The following is a 24,132-nucleotide window of genomic DNA, read 5'->3' as shown; positions in this document are numbered from 1 at the left end:
AGAACTCAGACTTGCTGTTTGGCCTTTTACTGGATGTGCCAAAGGGTGGGAAGCGTGCCTGATTCTGAATCAGCTGGTCAGGTGGAATTCACTGGAGAATGAATGAGGTAACAAACAAGAGTGCCAACCAGAGGGCTCAAGTCTTCTCCAGGTTGGAATGACAATCAATATGGAATGACAACAGTGGTGGGGACAGAAATGAAATAAAATCATCTCACAGCCACAATACGGAATGAACATCTCTTAACTACACTGAGACACAAAAACACACATGCAGAGTCATACACACCTTAACTCTGGAGACTAGATTTTCAAAGAATTTTTGTCCTTTCTCTGAGCAGACGGACACGTTCATCAGCCACAGCAATGCAACGTGGAGCCACAAATGGAAAAGCTTGCTAAGTTTCCACATGCTATGCTAGCTGGCTGCCCAATTCTGTGTGGGCAAATGTGTCATCACTGTGAAACATGCCTGCGGTTTTCCCACAGACTAAGATCTGCTCCCCGGGGTAGGTGACATTCTGGTAGACACCAGTTAGGATTAAACTCTGGGGGCAAAACTTGTCTCCCCCATCCCCCACCACCTGGAGTGGGGACAGGGCAAGAGGCAGTTTCTACAAGTGTTTCCCGCCTTATCGCAGAACTCTCGGCCAATCAGCACTCCCCCTTGATCGGCCAATCAGCACTCCCCCTTGAGACGTCTGTTTGTGCTTTGTTACCATCCTGTTGGTGAGTCGGTACTGAAGACAGAAGCAGCTCTGGTCTTGCACTCTGGTTTCGTTTTTGTTGTTTCATAAAAACAAACGAAAACCAGAAGGAAAAAACCATCAGAAGCTTTTGACTCTGTCAACACCATTTCAGAACTGGGTTTAATTCCATTCCAAGAGAAAGGGGAAGCCTGCAGAAGAGGCCATGACGATCGATCGACATGGTTCACAGACTGAGTCCACAGATGCCCCTGTGACGCCCACCTGGTCCCTTCCCAGACGGGGGTTGGCGTTGGGGGGGGAAGGGGGGACACACCACTTAAGGCTGCGGACCCACAAAATAAATGCTGACAGAAGAACGTTTATAAAGGCTTGTAGGAAAGCGGCATGAAAAGGAGCTGGTGGATTCAGATTCACAGGTCATGCAGAGAGATTATATAAAAAATTAATATTTGAGCTGAGTAAAAAAAAAAAATCTAAACTTTAAGAGAAACTGTATCATAGCTTTTGCTTCTGGAAGACGAAAAAAGAGGGGGGTGGCCCACCACAAAACAAAACCCTGAAGTATTCCAGAGTTTCCAAAAAACCCAAAAACTAATTTGGTGGACTGCAGTATTCACTACCTCTTCATTAACCTCATTTTCTCCTTGGATTTCATTGATAAATAAAGCTCAGGCCTACTTACAGAAAAGATTTGTCCTGCTAGAATTCAGCATCATGAAATGTTCCAAAGCCCCTGCTCAGCACGCAAGGAATACACAACTTCTATGAGGACACACTCCAGGAGAGACCAGATGAGGCCACCCAAGCTCCTTGTCGAATGCGGTCACAAAATGGGAACCCAAAGGCAAGCTGTTTTCTTCCTGGGATGATGGTTGTTAACAGTTCCTTGAAATGTAGGGATGCTAAAAACACACCCCTCCCAGGTAAGGGGCTGAGTTTCAGAAACGACACACTTCCTCAGGCTGTAGCCCAGAAGACAGCCTTCCCATCACTGAAGCAGGGACAAGACTCTTCCACAAACTTAGTACATCTGGCTCCCCCACCCTCCCTTCTTTTTTTTTTTTTTTTCATTTGGTAAGTATCCAACCTTCCAGAAATTCATGGCTACAGTAGAGATTCATGGCGCAAAGACTTTCATACTGGTTATTTTTTAATTCTGTCAGTGAGCAGCATTTCCCAGTTTTACCTCCCCCACCAAAACTAAGTTCTTGGCAGCTCCATCAGTTGGGATTGCGGGATGCCTCTGAGATCAGAGTCCGTGCAGCATGGGTATCAGGTGGGCGCACTGGAGGGTCAGGAAGGCTGGGTCTGTCCAGTGTCTGGAAGTGGCTGTGGCAGGCGCTCTACCAGCTAGCCCTGACAGCCTCTATATCACTCACCAGGTTCTGGGCCAGGCAGATCCCGAAGATCTGAGAAAGGGAGGAAAGGCATCAAGTGGAGGAAGGTTTAGGCTTTTTCTTTTGGCTACTGAATCCCACCTTTTAAAAAATCTTTGATTTTCAAAATTGAGATAGAATTCACATCCCATAGAATTCATCCTTTTAAAGTGTATAATGTAGTGATTCTCAGTACATTCATGAGAATGTGCGACCATCACCACACTATCTGAATGCAGAATATTTTCATTACCCCCAGAGAAATTCTGTACCCCAGGACAGTCACCCCACCATCCCCCTCATCCTGGCAGTCCTAGAAATCACTAAGCTATTTTCTGTCTCTGTGGATTTGCTTATTTTGGATATATAAATAGAATCATATAATATATGGCCTTTGTGTTGGTCTGCTCTCATGGAGTGAGATGTCTTCAAAATTCATCCACGTTGCAACAGTAGTTTGATTCTTTTCATGGCTGAATAATATTCCATTATATGGATAAACTTCGTTTTGTTTATGAATGATGGACATGTGGATGGTTTCCACTTTGGGGCTATTGCAAATAATGCTGATATGAACATCGATGTACAAGTTTTTGGGTAAACATGCTTTCAGTACTTTGGGGCACATACCTAGGAGCAGAATTGCTGAGTCATACGGTTACTCTAATTTTCTCATGAACTAGCAAATTGTTTTCCAAAGAGACGGTGTCCATTTCATTCCCTTTAGTGATGTTTGAGGGTTTCAATTTCTCTATATCCTAACCAGTTCTTATTAATGTCTGTCTGTAGAAGGCAATGGCACCCAACTCCAGTACTCTTGCCTGGAGAGTCCCATGGACGGAGGAGCCTGGTGGGCTGCAGTCCATGGGGTCGCAAAGAGTCGGACAGGACTGTGCAACTTCACTTTCACTTTTCACTTTCATGCATCGGAGAAGGAAATGGCAACCCACTCCAGTGTTCTTGCCTGGAGAATCCCAGGGATGGTGGAGCCTGGTGGGCTGCTGTCTATGGGGTCGCACAGAGTTGGACACGACTGAAGCGACTTAGCAGCGGCAGTATGTGTGAAGTGGTATCTCACTGTGGTTCTGAATTTCTCTAATAATTAATGATGTCATTACAAAGAGCTAATGTGTATCTTCTTCAGACTAATGTCTATTCAAACCCTTTGCTCACCTTTAAATTGGGTTTGTCTTTTTTTTTATAGTTGAGTTGTTCTTTATATATTCTATACACAGGACCCTGATCAGATGTACTGATATGCAAATTTTTTCTCCCATTTTGTGGGCTTTCTTTTCACTTTCTTAATTGTGTCATTTTCAGCACAAAAGTTTTTAATTTTGATGAAGTCCAATTTATCCACTCTTTTTGGTTGCTTGTGCTTTTAGCATCATATCTAAGAAAATACTTGTCTAATTCAAGATCACAAAGATTTACACCTATACTTTCATCTAAAACTTTTATAGCTTTACCTTTTACATTTAGGTATTTGATCAGTTCTGAATTAATTTTTATATGTGATTAGGGATCCAAATGCAGTCTTTTGTATAAATAGTTAGCCCAGCACCATTTGCTGAAAAGACCATTCTTTCCCCATTTTGAATGGTCTTGGTTCCCTGGTCAAAAAAAGTCAGCTGACCATAGACTAGAGGTTTTTTTTGAACTTTCAGTTCCATTCCACTAAACTATATGTCCAACCATACACCAGTATACACTATCTTGATTACCGTAGCTCTGTTGTAACTTTTGAATTGGGAAGTATGAATTCTCCAATCTTGTGCTTTTTAAAGTGTGTTTTGTTATTCTGGGGCCCTTGAATTTCCATATGAATTGTAGGATCAGCTTGTCCCTTTCTGCAAATAGGTCAGTTGTCATTTTGGTAGGCTGCACTGAATCTTGTAGATCAATTTGGAGAGTATTGCCACCTTAACAATATTAAATATTCCAATCTGTGACAATGGATGACTCTCCATTTATTCAGGTCTTCTTTAATTTCTTTCGATCATTGTACCTTATTTGTGGCCCTCTCTGTTGAAAGTATCTTATCTCCACAAAAAGAAAAGCCCAGTTCTTGGGGCTTCCCAGGAGGAAAAGTGGGTGCTCCCTTCCCTTCCCAGCACTTTGGAAAGATGATCCAGAGAGAGAAAGGAGCACCGAGTGTCTGAGAAACTCCAAAAAGCCTTAGCCTGGCCACTTGGGCAAGGCTCTCCATCTGACCATTCCTGTCTGATCAGCTGTCACAATGCCACATCACTAACCCCATGGAAACGCTGGAAAGCCAGTAGGCAACTAGTGACCCCAGCAATGTTTCCATCTTGAAAAGGAAGAAAGGTTCCCTAAAGTCTTCCAGGATAGTAGCATCTAAAATCAGAGCCTTAACAAAATACAAACCAAATAGAGTTGAGGTCTGCTCCCCAGCCCTCCAAGGTGTCTTAACAACTGTGACGTGCAGGGACTAAGCAAAGCATCTGTCCTGGTGAGGGCTCTCCCAGGGCACCATCTCCCATGACAGCCATCTTACCTGTAGCAAGGCAATGCCTATGAAAATACCAGCCACAATGGTTAAGTTGTCCTGCAACCACTTCTCAAACTGGGGCACACAGCCTTTTGTGTAGATTACAATCTGCTGATCAACTTCCTTCACAGGGAAAAGGAGAGCACAGCGTCACTATGCAAATTCAAAAGCTCCTCCAACACCCTTCGTGCTAAGCGACAAGATGGGATTCCACTTACTGGTTTTTGCCTGGCATCATAGCCACACTGAGTGTTGATGACATCTTCCTGGTGGAGAAAAGAAACAGAAAACTGAAACTCACTCTTGTCAGACAGAAAGTCCATCCACGGTCAGCAGAAGATCCCTGCTAAATGTTGGTCATAAAATGTTTATTTGGGCACACAGATGTCCCAGGCACTGTGTAAACACTTTCACACAAAATTCCATAGAATTATTATAACAATCCTCAGGAGGTATTAAATATTCCTTCCTTTCCAAATGAGGAAAACTGAGACTCAGGAACTATCAGAGAGACTAGCAATTCCATTATGTGCGAGTCTCTGAATTCAAAGTTGATAACCTCAAGAAGCTAATGGGTTTAAGGAACTGGAGACAGACAAAAACCACAGTTAAGTTTCTTCTAATGACTTTCATAATGATTATCTCCATTTATGCTCTTCAGTGGGGAATTCTATCTTTGAATCTATATACTACTAAACTGGGCTTCTCTGGTGGCTCAGACAGTAAAGAATCTACCTGCAATGCAGAAGACCGAGGGTTGATCCATGGGTCAGGAAGATTCCCTGGAGAAGGGAATGTCAACTCACTCCATTTTTCCAGGCTATTCTTGCCTGGAAAATTCCATGGACAGCTTAGTGGGCTACAGTCCATGGGGTCACAAGTGTCGGACATGACCAAGTGTCTAAGATACAATACACAGTGTATTGTTTAAATGGTCTTTCCACAAGAACAAGTAATTTTGATAATTAAAAGCAACACCCCGACCACACGTGTGTGGATAGGCACCCTGACATCTCACAGGCCTGAGAAGAGACGTGGGTTCTGCTGTTTCAGGTTTGTTTATGTTTCTCGCCTGCAGGGCATGCGGTGGATTTTACTAGCTTAGCATTTATGGAATGAGACATCTCGTCCCAAAGGATCTGCAGTTGAAAGGGGAGGGGGGCATCTTCCGAGAATCTTCAGAATCCTGCTGGAATATTCACTCAGGGCAGAGGCAGGAGACAGACAGAACACAGCTGTGTCTGCTGCCTGGGCGGGCGGGCACCCTGGGCTCTGTGCTGGGCGCTCTCTTGCCTCCCAGCCCACCCAGGGGAAAGGAGAAGTGAGCTGGTGAGGAAGGCTGGCTTTCCAGGGGAGGGTCCAGAGCACAGTCCTCACAGATTCTCAGTCTCCTTCAGACAAAGAGAACAGCCCAGGCTGAGCCTGGGTAAGTTCTCCTTTGCTACCTGAGACCATTGTCCCCTTCTCTCTTTTTTCATTTTTTAAATTGAAGGATAGTTTATTTTACAATATTATATTAGCTTCAGGGGCATAGCGTAATGATTCAGTGTTTTTACAGATGAACAACGGCCCCTTTTAAAGAGCCCTGCACCACCCACCTTGCAGGGGAGAAGCAGCCACTGAACTAACTCATCAGCACCCACATGGCCCTGTCCCTTGTAGGGAAGGGCGGGTCTGGGGGAAGACATGGGGTGGCTGACCAGTCAGAGAGAGGCTGAGGAGCAAGGAAAGGCCAAGGGCACCTTCCCTCTCACATGTACTGTTCTAACCCTCAATTCCAGCTTTTATATACAGATGGGGAGCTGCACTTGAAGCCATACTGTGTATCAGATTTCTCTGATGGCTCAGACAAAAGAATCTGCCTGCAATGAGGGAGGTCTGGGCTCGAGCCCTGGGTCAGGAAGATCTCCTGGAGAAGGGAATGGCAACCCACTCCAGTATTCTTGCCTGGAGAATTTCATGGACCGAGGAGCCTGGTGGGCTACAGTCCATGGGGTCGCAGAGTCTGACTAGACTGAGACACATTCAGTATACCAGACAAATAATTTGACTCAAAATACAATCAAACCCACAGTAAAGAGGGTGGCTTGTGGACAGGTTTTATAATTTTTCCTAACATACAAGCTGCAGTGACTGTCACCATTCTGGCCAAGAGTGTGGTCAGCCACAGTCTTCCTGCAGTGGTCTCGTCCTAGCTTGTCTCAGACTCTTCTTCTATTCCTAGGACTGCTTCAGAGCTGAGTCAGCAAGAAAAGGGTTACTAACCCCAAGCAACACAGTGCTTCCATACAAGCCCGTCCTTCTCACGAGGAAGGAATACAGGCGATATGGGCAGCTGCCAGAGTTTAGGCTCAGCCCCATCACTCGCCAGCAGTGCGAGCCTGGGAAAGCTACTTAAACTCCATGGGCCTTGATTTCACCTGAAAAGGGAAGACAATGGTAGTATCTGCCAGCGGGAAGGTCCCAAAGTGAAATGAGCCAATATGCACACAGGCTTAGAACAGGAACCAGCATGAACCACTAAATTAATGTTGACTCGAATACAACTGAGCAACTAACATACATACATACATACATACATACATATATATATATATATATATATGATTACTCCTATTGAGATGATCTGAGCTCTAACCCCCCACCCCCTGCAAGAGGAGCTACAATTAGGAATAGGTGGGTAAGAAGAGGTTTCCAGAAAAAAAAAGAACCTGCTCATCCCACACACACTGTCAGTGTGATGCACAGCCAGCGGGTTTCTGGCAGTCACTTACCGCGGGGTCTTTAGTACAGCAGGAGAAGGGCACGCCGCATCGCTCTCGACTTGCATTGGAATCTGTGCAATTGAAGTAAATATTTAGGTTCCAATCATCAGCTCCAAAAGCCCCACAGCACTGCCACTAGAGCAAACAGGAGAGAATTAGAACATCTCAACTTGGAGGCGACCAGGTGCCCAGGCTCCACCTGCCAGAATGACCCACACCCAGCTTCTGCCAGCTCTAACCTTCTCTCTGGCCCAGAATTTTACTTTTAAACCAAGATGAACCTAAAGGGCCACTGTAAAAGCTTCTGAGTTAAGGCTGAAGGTGTGTAGTAAGCCTGTGCTGGTGATGGACAAAAAAGCCATAAGACCCGTGGTGGGAGGTGGAGGACGGGCAGGGGAGGATTGTACCAGCAGGGCCCAGTCAGAGCAAAGTCTGTTTGGTTCAAGTACATGAAGGAACACTTTAGAAGGACAGCAAGACAGCAAGCAGCAGCAGTGTCTGAAGGAGGCAACTGGGGTCATGGTAGGAGATCCATGGGTTTACTTCTTTTTTAAATTTCCATCTCTACACAGTTTTTATCTATTTTATTGAGATAGAATTGACATACAATAAAATGCACATATTTAAGGTGTATAACCTGGTACGTTTTCACATACTTATACATCATAAAAGCATCATTGCAAGCAAGATAGTGAACATATCTGTTACCACCCCCCAAGTTTGAAAGGCATACTTTTTATTCTGCATCTGTTTCTATTCTGAATTTTTAAAAACAAGAGCATGGATTTAGATTTTCAACCTAAAAACTGCAATCAGTTAAAATATAATAAAACAAGCTGTTTAATTCAGTGAGTCTTCAGGCTAGATTCCAGGGTGGCTTCATCATAAGTCCCTTTGACACTCCCCCATGCTGGCCCAGTCCAACTTCTCTGAGTTAAATAAACATCAAGCCTTGACCATTGTAAGGGTTTCAAGATCAATAGCTACTTCAAAGTATTAAAATCCAAGAGAGAAAAGTGAAATCACATGAAATAACAGAATTCCAATATAAAGCAGACAGCATCTCAAGAGAACGTGTATCCGCATGTTCTTCCAGCTCATCGGATCCTCCAAAGGCTTGGCTTGTACATCTCCAGTTGGCCTACAAAGCTCCATCAGATCTGTCATGCAAACTAGTCAGCAATAATACTTGGCAAGGTGTGAGCTTGCATCCATTATGACCCAACAAAACAGTCAAGTCTGCTGAGGAAATGAATCAGGGCTTAATTTCACACCTGAGGGACAGCAGGCTCCAGGACAGTCATTGCATCTTAGAACAAAACCAGCACAATTCAGCTCACTTCTGAGTGCCTATCAGGGCAGGGGGCCTCCCCTATGGCAAGCGCTGACGCAGCCCTCTCCTGCTCACTCTGGAAAACCAGCCAACCAAGAGAAAGCCACTGGTCCACTGAGTTTCTGTCTGGCCTCCAGTTCTGCCACATACATGACACATTCATGAATGTCATGGATTCAGCTGTTCAGTTCTGCTCCCCCTATCTATCTTCTCCGTGCATGCAGATAAAGGCTGTCAGTTTGTAGGGCCGTAACACCTGAAGCCTAATATACACCCATGTACCTCTTATTAGTGTCAGAATGTCCCCATGAGTTAAATAGCAGCTACTATTATTTCCATTTTACTGTTAGGGAAACAGCCCAAGGGTGCTTTGCTGATGAGATTTTGGCACTTGCTGTGTGTCTTCTGGTCCCCAGTTGATACCATGTTGCATTTTGAGTGGAACAGGGCATCTGCTACCTCATTTGCATCGCAGAGGCCACTGTCTCACAGACATGTTGAGAAACTGGAATGGGAGGTAGCTCTACTCTATAGATTATTTACTTGTGAGAAGTCACCGAGGCTCAGAAGTTTCTCAGTTTTCAGTTTCAGGTATTCGGATAGGCATAATTTTAGGAACTTGGTGGATAAATATTCTATTGCTAAGTACATTATTATGAGCTATGAAGCATGGAGAATGACCAGGAAGGGGACCAAGAATAGAAAAAAATCCACATTTAACCTACCCCCTCCAGTGCAAAAAAAGAGGGTAAACCTATAGCAAAACAAGAGACTTCAAATGTTGACAGGAGTGAGCACCCTTGATGATAACCTCTTTGCCTAAGAATTTTCTTCTTTGTTCTTAGTAGAAACTGAGATAAGTGAAAAATCAGACATTTCCCATTAGAATACAAATCATGTAAGTTATACAACAAGTTAGAAAACAAGCGAACAAATGAAAAAAACATGCAGAAGAGTCAGAGGTAGGTTGCAACTGGCAGATGCAGAAGCCAGGAGGAACATTCATTGGGTTCATCCTTCCAAGAAGGCTTTCAACCTGAAAATAAGCCAAATTTAAACTTACATATTCCTGGGTGAAGTCTATGAGGTTCTGCAAATCTATGTCATCCCTGTATGCTCTGATGTTGTTGTTTATAAAGAAATACAGCTGGTCTTTGATCCAGTCTTTGAAAACAAATGCCAGAACCCCAGCAGTGAGCTCCAGGAAGAAAATAATTCCCAGGAACACAGAAAACTAAAACAAAAGACACACAGAAAACGGTTATAAGTGCTATTTTTGGTCATATATACTTAAATGGTTTCTTCTAAAAAGGTTTGTAATTATATTGGGTTATTACCCATGCCCAAAGCAGATAACCTTCAATTTCTTAAGATTCATTAATAGAGTATTACACTCCAAAAAAGAATTTTTAAAAATCATTTCATAATCACATTGTAGGGGCTCTGGTGTTCCATTTTGGTAATTAACCAACAAAGCCCATAAGCAAACATGGATAACAGGAACTTCTCATTAGACCCACATTAACGCCTAATGAGTTTCTCCAGATTAATGCACTTGTCAGACGCTTGAACAATGACCTGCCCCTACCTCTGGTAAGCTTTTGTATGTTGAAAGATAAATTATCCCAATTTTTTATGACTGTCTGTCATTTGCTACTGTGGCCTTGATTCTGGATGCAATCTATTCCTTTTCTGGATTCAGGACACCATGTTTTAATTCCCCTTTGCACCTGCCACACAGAGTAAGAGAGCAGATGTGTGCACCTTAGACGAAGAGGTCAAAGAGGAAGTTGGTGGGGAGCTGGGGGGTGGGGAGGAGGTAAGCTGTGACATGAACAAAATTTCCCATCATGAAAATAAAATGAAACCACTGGTTTGAGCACTGTCTTGGGAACTCGAGCCATGCCAGCCTTCCCTGGTGAAGCACCAGGCTCGTGATATTTTAAACAACATCAACACGCAGCCGGAGGAAGACTTCCGGCTGACGTAGACAATGAGAGTTTAAGAGGAAGGCTGGAGACCACAGGATACACGGTCATTGCCCATAAATCTGGAGAAATTTCCCTTTCATCTAAAACGCCCAGAAGTGCCTCATCTTAGTCATATCTACATCCCGCTCACGCCCATGCTTCTTTCCGCCTCCTCCCACCCCCACATTCTCACCCTTTACGAACTATTTCATTCAAACGGATTATGAGAAATGAAGCTGTAAAGGACCAGAGGGTAAACTTCTGGTGACAAGGAAAGAGAGGGTGACACTGGGGCCACCCGTCCTGCTGGGCTCCTGCCACTGAGTGGCTGAGGGGCAAGGGCGCGAAAGCTGCTGCTGGGTCTACATTCAGCGAGCAGACAGCAAGGCGCTCAGGAGAGGAAAACACGTTGGCGAGGGGTGCAAAGGAAGTGTCGTAATTTGCTTACAAAAATTTTAAAAAAAGCTTTTTTTAATTCAACAAACATGTACTGAATGGCCCGGGAGAGCGCAGGCCCTGGCCTGGGTGGGCCTTGCAGAGTCAAGGGCAGGTAGGAGCACAGCCCTGCCCCCACAGAGCCCACAGTCTTCTGTGACTGGGGTTGGGGGTCGCAGAGGACCATGGGGCCAGGTCTTTCCACATTAGACAGTGTTTATCCAAAATGCTGGGAGGAGGGGAACGAGGGAGGGGAAGGAGGGGAGGGAGGGGAGGGAGGGGAGGGAAGGGAGGGAGGGGAGGGAGGGGAGGGAGGGGAGGGAGGGGAGGGAGGGGAGGGAGGGGAAGGAGGGGAGGGAGGGGAGAAGGGCCTGCCAAAGTCCAGGACCCCATGGTTTAGGCCACAATTCTAGACCTTCTAGCTCAGCCCCTCAGGTTCCACAGAGCTCCTGGCTATCGGTCCTTGGTGAGTTCACCACAAAAGGAATCTAAACAGCTCTTAACAGTCACCAGTACTACCAAGAATTTCAAAGTAAGCTTTCCTCAATCTAGAAAAAAGAGAGGGAAAAAATCCTACCACTTTTTCACATACTGCCTACCCCACCACATAAAACGACTCCCTCCTTCATCAGGGAGCACTCTACACACGTCAGTATAACAGATAACACACTATAGGAGTGAGAAAAACCATAGCCGGTTCCCAGGTGTGTACACGCAAACCAGAGACCGTGCAAAGGTATTAGTTAGATGTCCGTCCTTGCCTCCATCATAGAGGCAAGTTCACGTTCCAGTCACTCTGATATGTTTTCTCATAATGAATCATAACGTACATAATCAGAAATTGAGTCCAAATAAAATTCTTCTCAAGTATTTGGCAGAAATCTGCCTCCCTCGGATGCCGTGAGCTAATTTCCCCCATTTCCTATGGGACAGAGATTGACACACAGGCTTCACCTCAGGGCCTCAGTCAACCAGGAAGCTCATTCCCAGCCCCTGGGTTTCCCTCAGCAGCTCTCTTAGCCTTCTGGCATCCGACCTTTGAGGCTGTTTGGAGCCGTGTTGACATTTACTTCCTACTTCTGTCACAGCTCCTGCTCAAAGCATATTCTAGGCCAGTTTTGATTGTACTAAGTGGAGAGAGAGGGCATTTAAAATATTCTCCAAGTCTCAAAAAAAAAAAGAAACAACACTATTCTCTTCATTTTCAATGTGGGACTTCGTAAATTAAGATGCTAATCTAGAGAAATGTATGTATTTCTGTCTGTTCAGTTAACTCTGGTATCTTCAACTACAAAAATCATCAGATCTACTAAAGATACTACCCTTATAAACCAAACCACATGCCAGTAAATCACATTAAAGGGGAAAAGGAGACTAACACTGATAAAATAGTGGCCAGTAGTATGATCTGAGACCACTGAGGCTATAGAGAAGCTGAGTGAGGTGAGCTCAAACATTTAGAAATATCTCATGTCAAGAAGACTGCTGGGTTGGTAGGTCACAATCAGGGACAAAGCTCTCCTTAGGACTCCAGAGGTCAAGACTAGGTGAGGAATAAAGTGTGTGTGTGTGTGTGTGTGTGTGTGTGTGTAAAACTATTTACAACATGTGGTTGTGCTGTGATTAGTTGCTCAGTTCATGTCCGACTCTCTGTGACCCCATGGATTGTAGCCCGCCAGGTCCTTCTGTCCACAGGGATTCTCCAGGCAAGAATACTAGAGTGTGTTGCCATTTTCTTCTCCAGGGGATCTTCCCAACCCAGGGATTGAACCCAGCTCTCTCGCATTCCTGGAACAGTCTTTACTTGCAACACAGACGTACATATAAAGAAAAGGGAACCAAGCACTCATTAAATTGTACACAGGACCAAGCAATCCTTGGTTTTCCCTGTTAGCATGAGTTATATGAACTTTCAAGTTAAACAGCCTCCAGAACCTTGTCTGAGGCAGAGGTGCTCAAATTCAAAAAGAGTTAGTATCGGGTGGTGGTGGAGAAGACTCTTGAGAGTCCCTTGGACTGCAAGGAGATCCAACCAGTCCATTCTGAAGGAGATCAGCCCTGGGATTTCTTTGGAAGGAATGATGCTAAAGCTGAAACTCCAGTACTTTGGCCACCTCATGTGAAGAGTTGACTCATTGGAAAAGACTCTGATGCTGGGAGGGATTGGGGGCAGGAGGAGAAGGGGACAACAGAGGATGAGATGGCTGGATGGCATCACTGACTCGATGGACGTGAGTCTGAGTGAACTCCGGGAGTTGGTGATGGACAGGGAGGCCTGGCGTGCTGCGATTCATGGGGTCGCAACGAGTCGGACACGACTAAGTGACTGAACTGACTGACTGACTGACTGATGGATGGTGAAACTGAGTCTGCTTTTCTTAGGGAAATTCAAGAAAAGATGCCAGAGGAGACATGGTGAAAGTGCTAAGATGGGAATCCCATGCAGCATGGCTGTCGGGACCAGCTCTAGTCGATGCTCTTGTTTGAGGTGCACATGTCCCTAGACAACGCTGCATCAGCAGAGGGAGAGGAGCCGCCCAGGGACAGCGGCTGTAACACTAATGCAGATCTCTCCAAGTCACGGTCTTCCCTCACCATGGAAAGGTGGGTTTGTCTTTTTTCTTTAATTCATTTTTCTGTTCTTGGAGAGGGAAGTGGATGCTGTTGTGCCATAAGACAGACACCTACCAGAATGCCAAGCTCCGGACAGGCAGGCACACTCCTGACCACTGACTACACCTACCAAACTGACTTCAGAGACACACAGGGAAGCACATGCCGTTTTGATCTCCTGCGGAAGAAATCTCCAAAGGAAGAGGCTTTTCCTTTTCATTCTTGACTTTTAATACTTACCCACCCCTGAGTCAAACTCCTCCAAAAATATTCATGCTAACAGATCACACCAGATATCCTGCAAGCGATCTAAAAATTACGCTGGTCACACAAAGGTGGCCTTTGCACCAGCAGAGAACATAGGAAATGCATGTTTACTGTTTCTCTATAGTCACCAGGGCCTTCTGTTTAACAGACTTAATCTGGACAAGTCACAGCCACTGTGCTTATGTCTGGCTTCTCTGAACCAACTACCTGAAAGCCAGTCAGCTTTCTACTGACTATGTACTTAAAAGAGGGGGCAAAAATCACCCAAAAGAAGAAAACTAGATACATATACAGACCTACTTTAGTTCTAAAGCTATTTTCAGGGCTGGACTGCAAACTTGTGATATCTATGTACAAAACCCCCATGGGTGGTGCTGATGTTATTAAGGAGGCATGGGTAGAGGGGCTTCCCAGGTGGGGCTAGTGATAAAGAACCCACCTGCCAATGCAAGAGACGTAAGAGACATGGGTTCAACCCCTGGGTCTAGAAAATCCCCTGCAGAAGGGCATGGCAACCCACTCACAGTATTCTTGCCTGGAGAATCCGATGGACAGAGGAGCCTGGTGGGCTACAGTCCATAGGGTTGCAAGGAGTCAGATATAGCTTAGTAACTTAGCACGCAGGCACATGGGTAGAGGAGGGTGGTGGTGGGCATCTAAAGTGCTCTCCTAAAAGAGAAACATTACTCAGGCCACAGTCTTGCCAGTGCCTTTGGTTGCGGCTCACTCCTGCCTCGAAAGGGTGTCCTCCTGATGTGAGATGAGGCTCTGGCTCTCGGTGTGTAAGTGGAGTATGGTACTTACAAACTTGAGAAGGAAAGTGTTTTCCCGCAGAGCTCCAATGCACCCAGCAAATCCCAGGATGAACATCACTCCTCCCACCACGAGGAAGAGCCAAACGGGGTCAAAGCCGCCGAGATCGGTGATGGAAGAGATGTTGGACAGAACTCCCTGTTGGACAGAGCAGACAACAGGGTATTGGGAGGCAGGGTCAGTTTTCCAGCATGAACAGATGATCACTGGGGTCTCTTCCCGCCCCACCCCAGGAAAACCTTCACAGGTGATCTGATCACGTCACATCACGTCAAGAAACACTATAAAATAGAGAAAAGAAAAGAAAAAGAGAAGAAAACCTACTTTCTTTCCAAGGGCTAGATGGGTTCATATTTTTAGTAAAACTATATAAAACGAAGACATGATCCCAAGAAACTGTCACCAGACCCTGTACGGAAAAGATATGGTTGGTACTTTGGCTTTCCGTATCTCCAAATGCAAGTGGTCTTGAGTGAAAAACAGATGTGTAGGAAAAACACCTTTCAACACCCAAAAGGAGTCATCCTTACAGCCCCGGGGCATGCAGATGCCAGACCAGGGCCAGCTCCGAGCCCTTGGCACTTCTCAGGAAATAAGGGTAGAGCTGCAATCTTAAAGCCAACATGGCAGACAGCCCCAGCCCCAAGACCCTAAAAGTTTTCCAGAGAAAAACTCACCTCAGGCCTACCCTTAAACTGTCAGGAGACCCCATCAAGCTCATATCCCCAAAGCCCACTTGGGTGAATTGTACCGATGGGCTGCCCATGTTGAGTTACTAGGGTATTTTTTTACTCCCCTTTTTTTAAGGACTGGGATTTAAATGACTTACAAATCAGAGGTTATTCCCTGGCTTGCAACCTGTTTATTCTCCTGCCAAAAGAACCCAGAGTAATTTCATCTCTCCACAAATAATACCACTTCTTTACTGAAATCTTTTTTTAAGTGTGATAGCACATCAAATACCACCCAGAATCTATGTTAGAAATTATATGAGAATTTTTTCTCTATAATGGAAGGTATATATTTAATATTCATTCTTACAGAGGCCAGCTACTGTTATTTTGAAACCGTGGAAATCTGTGAGTCTTAAATATCCAATATCATCAATATTTTTTTTTATCTTATTAAGTTTGTTTTGAGCTCTCAAAATACCCCCAGAGTACCATGGTATAGTTTGCTATAAAACCTTTAAAATTAAACAATTTGTTTTCAAAGCATTCCCAACAACCTGGAAGAATAGGAAGCAATCATCTCCTTTTATACTTGAGGAAAATGGAAACAGCGAGGTCTGGTGGCTTGCTGAAGGTCTCACAGCTATTGATTTTTTAGAACCAGAACAGAATACCTACTTCAATAATCCTTGTCTACCAAATGGAGGCTATGTATTTGCTTCCCAGCACTTCTCAGTCAGCACTAATCAACACTGGAGTTTAGGGTTTTTATGTTTTAACCCATTTTAAAGTTGCAGCAATGTTGAACAAGAGACTTTGTTTGTAAGGTTTTTGTTTCTTGTGGGGGGCGGGGGTAGGCAGGGATAACCTTAAGGACAATAATAGAATGTTAATAATAGTACACATGAGGCATAAAGGATCCTTACAATGTTCAATTAAACCTTATGAAAAAGGCCAGAGTTTAAATAAAGTCACAAATGAAGGGCTGAGAGAGTATTAAACACTTAGGAATGTAGGGTGTATTCACTAATGTCTGGGGTGACATCATACAAGGCAGCCACACCCTTCATGAAACTGCATAGACCAATGGCTGGATCCAATCTTGTGTTTCTTAGAGTTCCAAGTTCTGAACTATGAATACTGTACAGGGAAAAAGGAAAACACAGAAATACCATAACCAATTCTCCACCTACACAAACGATGCTGAGGGGGGAAAAAAAAAAATTGCAAGAGGAGTCAGACAAAATCTAAGTGACAGTAAGTGGTGAGGGTCGCGCAATGGGGAGAAATCAACCTCTCCCCTCAGAATGCCTATGAACGTAAGTGTTAATACTTCAGGTCCTGATGTTTCAGACCCACTCAGCCAGGAGAGGAGAGGGCTTTTGGGCTATGTGATAACATTCTTATACTTTATAAAGTCAACTTTAATTATGGGAGACATAGATTCAATTTATCTGGCACCAAGGCTGGAACAGACAGGAAGAGATGTCAGTTCCAGCATAAAGTGACCTTTCTAATGCCAGCAGGTCTCTAGTGATGGGTTGGAGAAGGCTGCTTGAGAAACCAGGGCTTCCCTTCATGGGGCTGCTTCCCCTCACGTGGGAATCAAAGCTGTGAACCTCCATCAGCAGGGCTCCAGGAGGGATTCTCAAGTGAAGGGGAAATAGGGACTTACTGACCTTTAGGTTCCTTCCAACTTTAAGACCATTCTATGATTTCATCCATGTTTAATGGGCTTGTTGTTTGTGATTCACACCAGAGTCTGAGCAAAGATCAGATTGTTCCCAAACACTCTTCGGTGATCCATGGCTGTACACAAAGAGCTCCATGGATAACAAGGACAGTTATCTGGGGAATTCAGCAAAACAAGGAACCCAACACACACATATATACACACACACACCTGGGCCTGAAATACCAAGACATTCCCTCCCTTAAAGGCAAAAAAAAGTGCGATTCCAGCTGTCAGTGGATTCCTGGGGCACTGTCCTCTCTGGGTTTAACTTGGAATATGAGAATTTGGCTTCTCAGACAAACTCATTTTCATACTTTTAGATTCCCCAGCCTGCAGGGGCAGTTTTAATTGAGAGGCCTTCAACTGTTTCCATGGAAACAACAATCATTTGGGGCCCGAGCTGGACTGCAGATCCTACTCATTTAATCCTACATTGTGGCAAAAGACAGGGCTGGAGCCAGATACTGAGAGCTCGGAGGAAATAAAATTCTGCAAAGGACAGAAAAGACGACCAAGAACTTTATTTTTAATGAATTCCAGGTAGTTATCTGTTGGAAACCAACTCAAATCTTAAAACACAAAGTGTGGCAGTCAATGCCTGGTCTTCTTTTTCTTAGGATTAGGATGGCTTACCTGATTGGAGATAGAAAAAAAGACTTTTTCACCTGTGCAATGCCTCCAAATAGTCACTAAAGAGCAGTCTTACTGCTTCTAACTACACAGAGCAACCAAAGAGGAGCTGAACATAATCGAGGCAACAAGACTGTGGATTACAAAAATGATGGGCAGCTGACAGTTCAGCCTTCTGCTGTCTCAAAGATGGGGTCTTTCCCTGGACTTTTTGATTGTGTTAAGCTCAATTTGACAAATGAGTAAGAAGTGCTAGAACATGCCAGCTGAAGAGTAATTATAATTAAAGCTTGTATAGTTAACAAGATGCCGGAAGGAAAAAAAAAAAAATCTAAGATTACAGTTAAGTCAGCCAAGGGATTTAAAATAGACACTCAGATTCGTGGTAAATCCTCAGGAATGTGCAAGCCCGCCGGCAGCAGACACCTAGGCTTCTAGGAACCTAGAAGAGGGCACCGCCCTGTTCTTCTGGGAACAGGGCCCCCTCCTCCTTGTAAAGGTCCACTCTCCCCAAACCCACTCCATGAGCTACTCAGAGTTCTCACATAACCCCACCCACCTGGGTGAGAGTCAGAAAGCCTGAAATTCCCCTTCCTCAACCCCAGGATTTAGAATAAATATCTGTCTCTAGAGTCTGAAGCTATAAAAGGTTCAACTCTGGAGCCCCATGCTGTGTGTTTCACTTTGTAGAGAAAGTCAGTCTGCAGCGAGCAGCGAGTAACGAGAGTAGGGAGAGAAATCCTGCTGATATTAGATCCTGGCCTGACCATGAGTTCTGCAAGTCACTCAGGAGCCTTAGACTCCATGACTGCGTAAACGGGTTCTATGTGGAGCCGATTTGCACCTGAAGAGTTCCACACAACAAAACAAAGCGCTGGATACACTGGGCTTTATCGCTGCACGTATGGGTACATACACAGACACACACACACACAAGCACAACCAAAACTAAAGCCCTCTGGAGACAGCAGCATGGAAACATATACACTAACACGTGTAAAATAGATAGCCAGTGGGAATTTGCTGTATGACGCAGGGAACTCAAACTGGGGCTTTGTGACCACCCAGAGGGGTGGCATGGGGTAGGAGGTGGGAGGTTCAAGAGGGAGGGGACATAGGTACACTTATGGCTGGCTAGTTCAAGTTGATATTTGGCAGAAACCAACACAGTATTGTAATTATCCTTCAATTTAAAAAAAAAGGAAAAAAAGAAATAAAATGTATCCATTTGAGTTTTTATTTAAAACAACAAAAACTAAAGCTCCCAATTTACACTGGAAAAAAAGTGTTGGGGGTGGGCTGGGAAACAGACGGGAAGTGGGATGGGAAGGTGAAGAGACAAGTGTTAGATTTAACGATACCTTTCCTCAGCTAGTTGATATTTCCAGTCCACACAGCGACTGAGTCAGTGTAAATAGTCTCATTCATGTTGACTCACTATCAACTCAGCATCATTTATGAAACAAGCAGTTATGGAAGGAACTTTTAGGTTTTGTCTATGTCACTGACAATCCGGACATGATTTTAGCTCTAGTTCTCCATATTGACTTGAATGTTCCGTCCTTGGGTTTAAATTAACAACTTTTTAAAACTCAAACTTATTGAAAAAAATAAACATACAAAATGTCAACTGGCTGCCCTCCTTTGCACCCCAAACTACTGCTGATGTGAGAACACACACAGCCTGTATGTACCCCACTAGGAAGTCCTCCTCTTCCTCCTGCGTGTATCCTGCAGCAAAGCCCTGGGAGTCAAAGACGTCAAGGGCACTAGATTTTGCGTGTAAGCTCAGAAAATATCCTCTGAAGTAGAATCTAATTGGAATAAGGATAAATGGATGAGAAGCAGAGTAGTTGTCCGCATGTACTTATTCCTTTAGTCAATTGTGATGGTTGATGTGAAGGTGAAAATCTGAATAGCAACAGCAAAGACAGAAAAGGAAAGAGGCAGAATGAGAGAGAAAGCCAGAGACCAAGACTGCAAGTCACAAGAAGAATATATTCAAATACCACAGTCTCAAGACTATAGGCGGATCTCCTATACACATATTCTTTGTTAATACATTGCATGCATGCTAAGTCACTTCAGTCATGTCAGACTCTTTGCAAACCCATGGATTCTCTGTCCATGGGATTCTCCAGGCAAGAATACTGGAGTGTGGTGCAAACTCCTCCTCCAGGCAATCTTGCCAACCCAGGGATTGAACCCCTCTCTCTTACGCCTCCTGCATTGGTAGGTGGGTTCTATACCACTGGCACCACCTGGGAAACCTGTTCATATATTAAGATTATATTAAGAAAAATTAGTATAAATAAGCATTCATAAGAATTCTTCATATTCATAATATCTGCGTGAAAGTGAAAGTGAACATCACTCTGTTGTGTCTGACTCTTTGCAGCCCCGTGGACTATACAGTCCATGGAATTCTCCAGGCCAGAATACTGGAGTGGGTAGCCTTTCCCTTCTCCAGGGGATCTTCCCAACCCAGGAATCAAACAAACCCAGGTCTCCCACATTGTAGGCGGATTCTTTACCAGCTGAGCCACAAGGGAAGCCCAAGAATACTGGAGTGGGTAGCCTATCCCTTCTCCAGCGGATCTTCCCTATCCAGGAATCGAACCAGGGTTTCCTGCATTGCTGGCAGATTCTTTACCAACTGAGCTATCAGGGAAGCCCGTACTATCTATACCTGTATCTGTATTCTTGTGACTCTCAGTCATCTCCAAGTCTATAGCTGTTGCTGCAGCGGGCAGCAGAAGCAAAAACAAATTGACCATAGCAAAGTGCTGCTATAAAGACAAAATGAACAGCAGTCAATTTAAAAAGTTGAAACAAATACTTTCAGCAAATTAGCCAGTCCACAAATTGGCTATAAGACAACTAGGTCTTGGCGTATGAATCTGGAGTTTTTAAGTGATGATTCACCAGTGAAAATAGGAGATTTCCACTATCCCCGAAGTACTAGATGGTATCTCGCAGAACTAAGCAAGGAGACCAATAGGTGTCTAAGAAATAAGATACATTAATGGAACACAGCTGAGGCAATATCATTATAACAGAAGTTTAGAGAGTCAACAAACAAGAAAGGTACTGATGTGCATCTGTCACCATACAAGGGAGACTGAAATTCCAGCCACTCAGACAAACCTGCTCTAGGGTGTGGCAGAGAGCATTCCAGTCTCCTTCTGCACGAACCATCCTGTCCTCAAGCTCCCTGGCTCACCTGCAATTTCCCTTGGAATCCAGAAAAGGGGTAGTATATAGACAAGAGCTGGGTTCGATCCCTGGGTTGGGAAGATCCCCTGGAGAAGGAAATGGCAACCCACTCCAGAATTCTGGCCTGGAAAATTCCATGGACTGTATAGTCCATGGGATCACAGAGTCAGACACGACTGAGCTACTTTCACTTCAGACAAGAGCTACGACAAACCTAGACAGTGTGTTAAAAAGCAAAGACGTCACTTTGCCAACAAAGGTCTGTAGAGTCAAGGCTATGTCCTTTCCAGTAGTCATGTATGGATGTGAGAGTTCGACCATAAAGAAGGCTGAGCACCAAAGAATTGATGCTTTTGAACTGTGGTGCTGGAGAATACTCTTGAGAGTCCCTTGGACAACAAGGAGATCAAACCAGTCAATCCTAAAGGAAATCAGTCCTGCATATTCATTGGAAGGACCGATGCTGAAGCTAAAGCTCTAACACTTTGGCCACCTGATGTGAAGAACTGACTCCTTGGAAAAGACCCTGATGCTGGGAAAGATTGAAGAAGAAGAGGGCCTCAGAGGATGAGATGGCTGGATGGCATCACTGATGCAATGGACATGAACTTGGGCAAACTCCAGGAGATGGTGAGGGACAGGCAATCCTGACGTGCTGCAGCCCATGGGGTCACAAACAGTTGGACACGACTTGGCAACTGAACAACAGACAAGGGTTAACTGTAAGACAGACAGACAGAGAGGATGCTGCAGTATAGACTACGTTGTCTTGACTTTCAGTTGCACTACTTACACCAGAGTGATCTTGGTTAAGGTACCAAACCTGCCTAAACCTCAATTTCCACATCTGTGAAATGGTACCTTACATCATAAGGTTACTATGAGGATGTAGAAAATAATCCAAGTAAATTCAAATATTAGGCTACGTCTTTGGCAAATAACAAGAATTCAATCAAAGTTGATCAGCATCATCATTTCATCATTACTAGACCAAGAGGACGACAGCAGATGCTATAGAACAGAGTCCCTGGCTCACGGCCTGTTAGGAACCGGGGCCACACAGCAAGAAGCAAGCAAGCCAAGCCTCCTGTGCCACTCCCCCGTCACTGCACTGCCGCCTAAACCATACCGTCCCCCCGGCCCCAGCCCATCCCGTGGAAAAACTGTCTTCCCCAAAACCGGTCCCTGGTGCCCAAAATGTCGGGGACCGCTGCTATAGCAGCACGCTGGAGGGGCCTCTAACCAACAGCTTTGGAGAGAAATCTATTTTGCTCTGGCACTTGGCCTGCGGGACCCTCTTCCAAGAAAGCCACGCCCACGTAGGATGATGTCTTACGGAGGTGGGAGGAACTGACCTGCCAATCAACCTTCTTTCTCCAGAAATGGGAAGTCACCTGAAAGGCACTCAGAGTAAAGGCAGAAGGGAGAGAGAGGTCAGGAGTAAGCAGAAGCCACGAGCGGGTGGGAGCCAAGAGTACAAAGAAGTGGTGAAGCAGAGGAGAGAGCAGAGAGAAGCAGCCAGGCGCAGGTCGGCCGCCACGTGGCCGAGATTACACACCTCAACCAGACCAGGGGCCCGGCTGCTGCTTAGAAACCCGACCAGGCACTCTGGTCACCAGGGAGTCACGGGTCCTGGATTACTTTCCACTTACTAAACCACGTCCCGTTCTCGGTGAGGTCTCATCCTTCAGTGGTCTGAGAGGCCTGGTAAGTCTCAGTGTGCGTGTGCTCAGCCACTGCAGCACAGCTGTCTGACTCTGTGCAACTCCATGGACTGTAGCCCATCAGGCTCCTCCGTCCAGGGGATTCTTCAGGCAAGGATACTGGAGTGAGTTGCCGTGTCCTCCTCCAAGGGAACTTCCCTGCCCAGGGATCGAACTCCTCTCTCTCACATCTCCTGCCTTGGCAGGCAGGTTCTTTACCACTAGCACCACCTGAGAAGACCCTGGTATGTCTCAGTCAGGATGTGAAAAACCAGCCCATCTTCCCTCCAGCTTCCATCTACTCATCAGCACCTCCTGCATTCAATAATCTCTGGAATTTAAGTCATTTCTTTCCAGGGTTCTGCCATCAAGGACTATGTTCTGAGTTACTGTTTCTTCCTGTAAGAGGTTTCTACACACGTGCAGATATGAACATGCAAGCGAAGCTCCAGGAGGGTTTCAAACCCATAAACCTCAGGAGTATCTGTGGTTTTCCCCAGCAGCACAGAGCGACCTCTGTGTGCCACCTGGCAAGCTTCACTTTCTTTTCTCTCAACTCACATGGCAAAAAAAAAAAAAAAGCAAAAATAGCATCAATAAGCCCCCAAGGTCTGGGACTCTTCTGCTTTGGCATATACGAGCACATTCCTTCCAGCGGCTGGATGAGAAACAGAGACAAGCCTATGGAATGTGCAGGCACAGCCAGGCCAGATGGGCCCCTTTGAGATTTATGATCCTGCGTCCCACCTCACCCACCCTCTCTACACTACACTGGGTGAAACGGGCACCAGTTTTCCTAGAGTAAGAGGGGGAGCAGCATTTCCCTACTTGAGAAAGAATGCCAAGACAGGACAGTTTCAAGAAAATGAGCTACTTGGAGGGGGTGGCCCTGGAAAGCTGGTGACAATGACCACAGGAAGTCCAAGCTGGGCCACAGGGCCACCTGCCCCCAACAAGTCATCAGAGATCCTCTACAGATGTTACAGGACAAAGTTGCTCTGCACACCCCAGAACCCCCGTCTGTCTAAGGAACTGCTGCAGAATCCAGGGAGAGGATGTAGAGAGACAGGAGCTTGCTGGGACCTGAGCAGTTCAGAGAGATGTAAGGGCGCAGGGCAGCATAACTCACAGCCTGGCAAAGAGACACGAGGTTAAAGGAAGACCAGACGCTTTCAAGACATGTGGTTTCCCGTATTTTTCTTGTCAGAAAAGGTCATGGTGAGATTCAAGTAATCCTTTCTTGAAGATAAAAAATGGCCATGACCTGCTTTTGTGGTGAGGAAGAAGAAGAGAGACAGCTGTCTCTCAGGGCTCCAGAAAATCCTGCAACCGAGCCTCTGATGGGGAGGCCAGCCATGTGGTGCCCTCGCTGGTACCGCGCTC

General features: G+C 45.2%; 1 protein-coding gene across 1 annotated transcript in view; it reads right to left on the bottom strand.

Annotated features, from left to right (window-relative positions):
* Positions 1–1,762: 1,762 nt before the first annotated feature.
* TSPAN5 (tetraspanin 5) overlaps positions 1,763–24,132 on the bottom strand; it is a 178,806-nt gene continuing 156,436 nt past the window's right edge. Inside the window, exons 3-8 of the mRNA NM_001076119.1 lie at positions 14,786–14,932; positions 9,760–9,930; positions 7,373–7,498; positions 4,817–4,864; positions 4,605–4,721; positions 1,763–2,119 (exon numbers count right to left, since the gene is read on the bottom strand). Coding sequence (NP_001069587.1) covers positions 2,054–2,119; positions 4,605–4,721; positions 4,817–4,864; positions 7,373–7,498; positions 9,760–9,930; positions 14,786–14,932 — 675 coding nt within the window. The 3' untranslated portion in view covers positions 1,763–2,053. The remainder of the gene's footprint in view (positions 2,120–4,604; positions 4,722–4,816; positions 4,865–7,372; positions 7,499–9,759; positions 9,931–14,785; positions 14,933–24,132) is intronic.

This window comes from Bos taurus, chromosome 6 (assembly GCF_002263795.3).
Source record: "Bos taurus isolate L1 Dominette 01449 registration number 42190680 breed Hereford chromosome 6, ARS-UCD2.0, whole genome shotgun sequence".
In the NCBI taxonomy this organism is placed as follows: Eukaryota; Metazoa; Chordata; class Mammalia; order Artiodactyla; family Bovidae; genus Bos; species Bos taurus.
The sequence above is the reverse complement of the archived record's forward strand: the minus strand, read 5'-3'. Positions and strand labels throughout refer to the sequence as shown.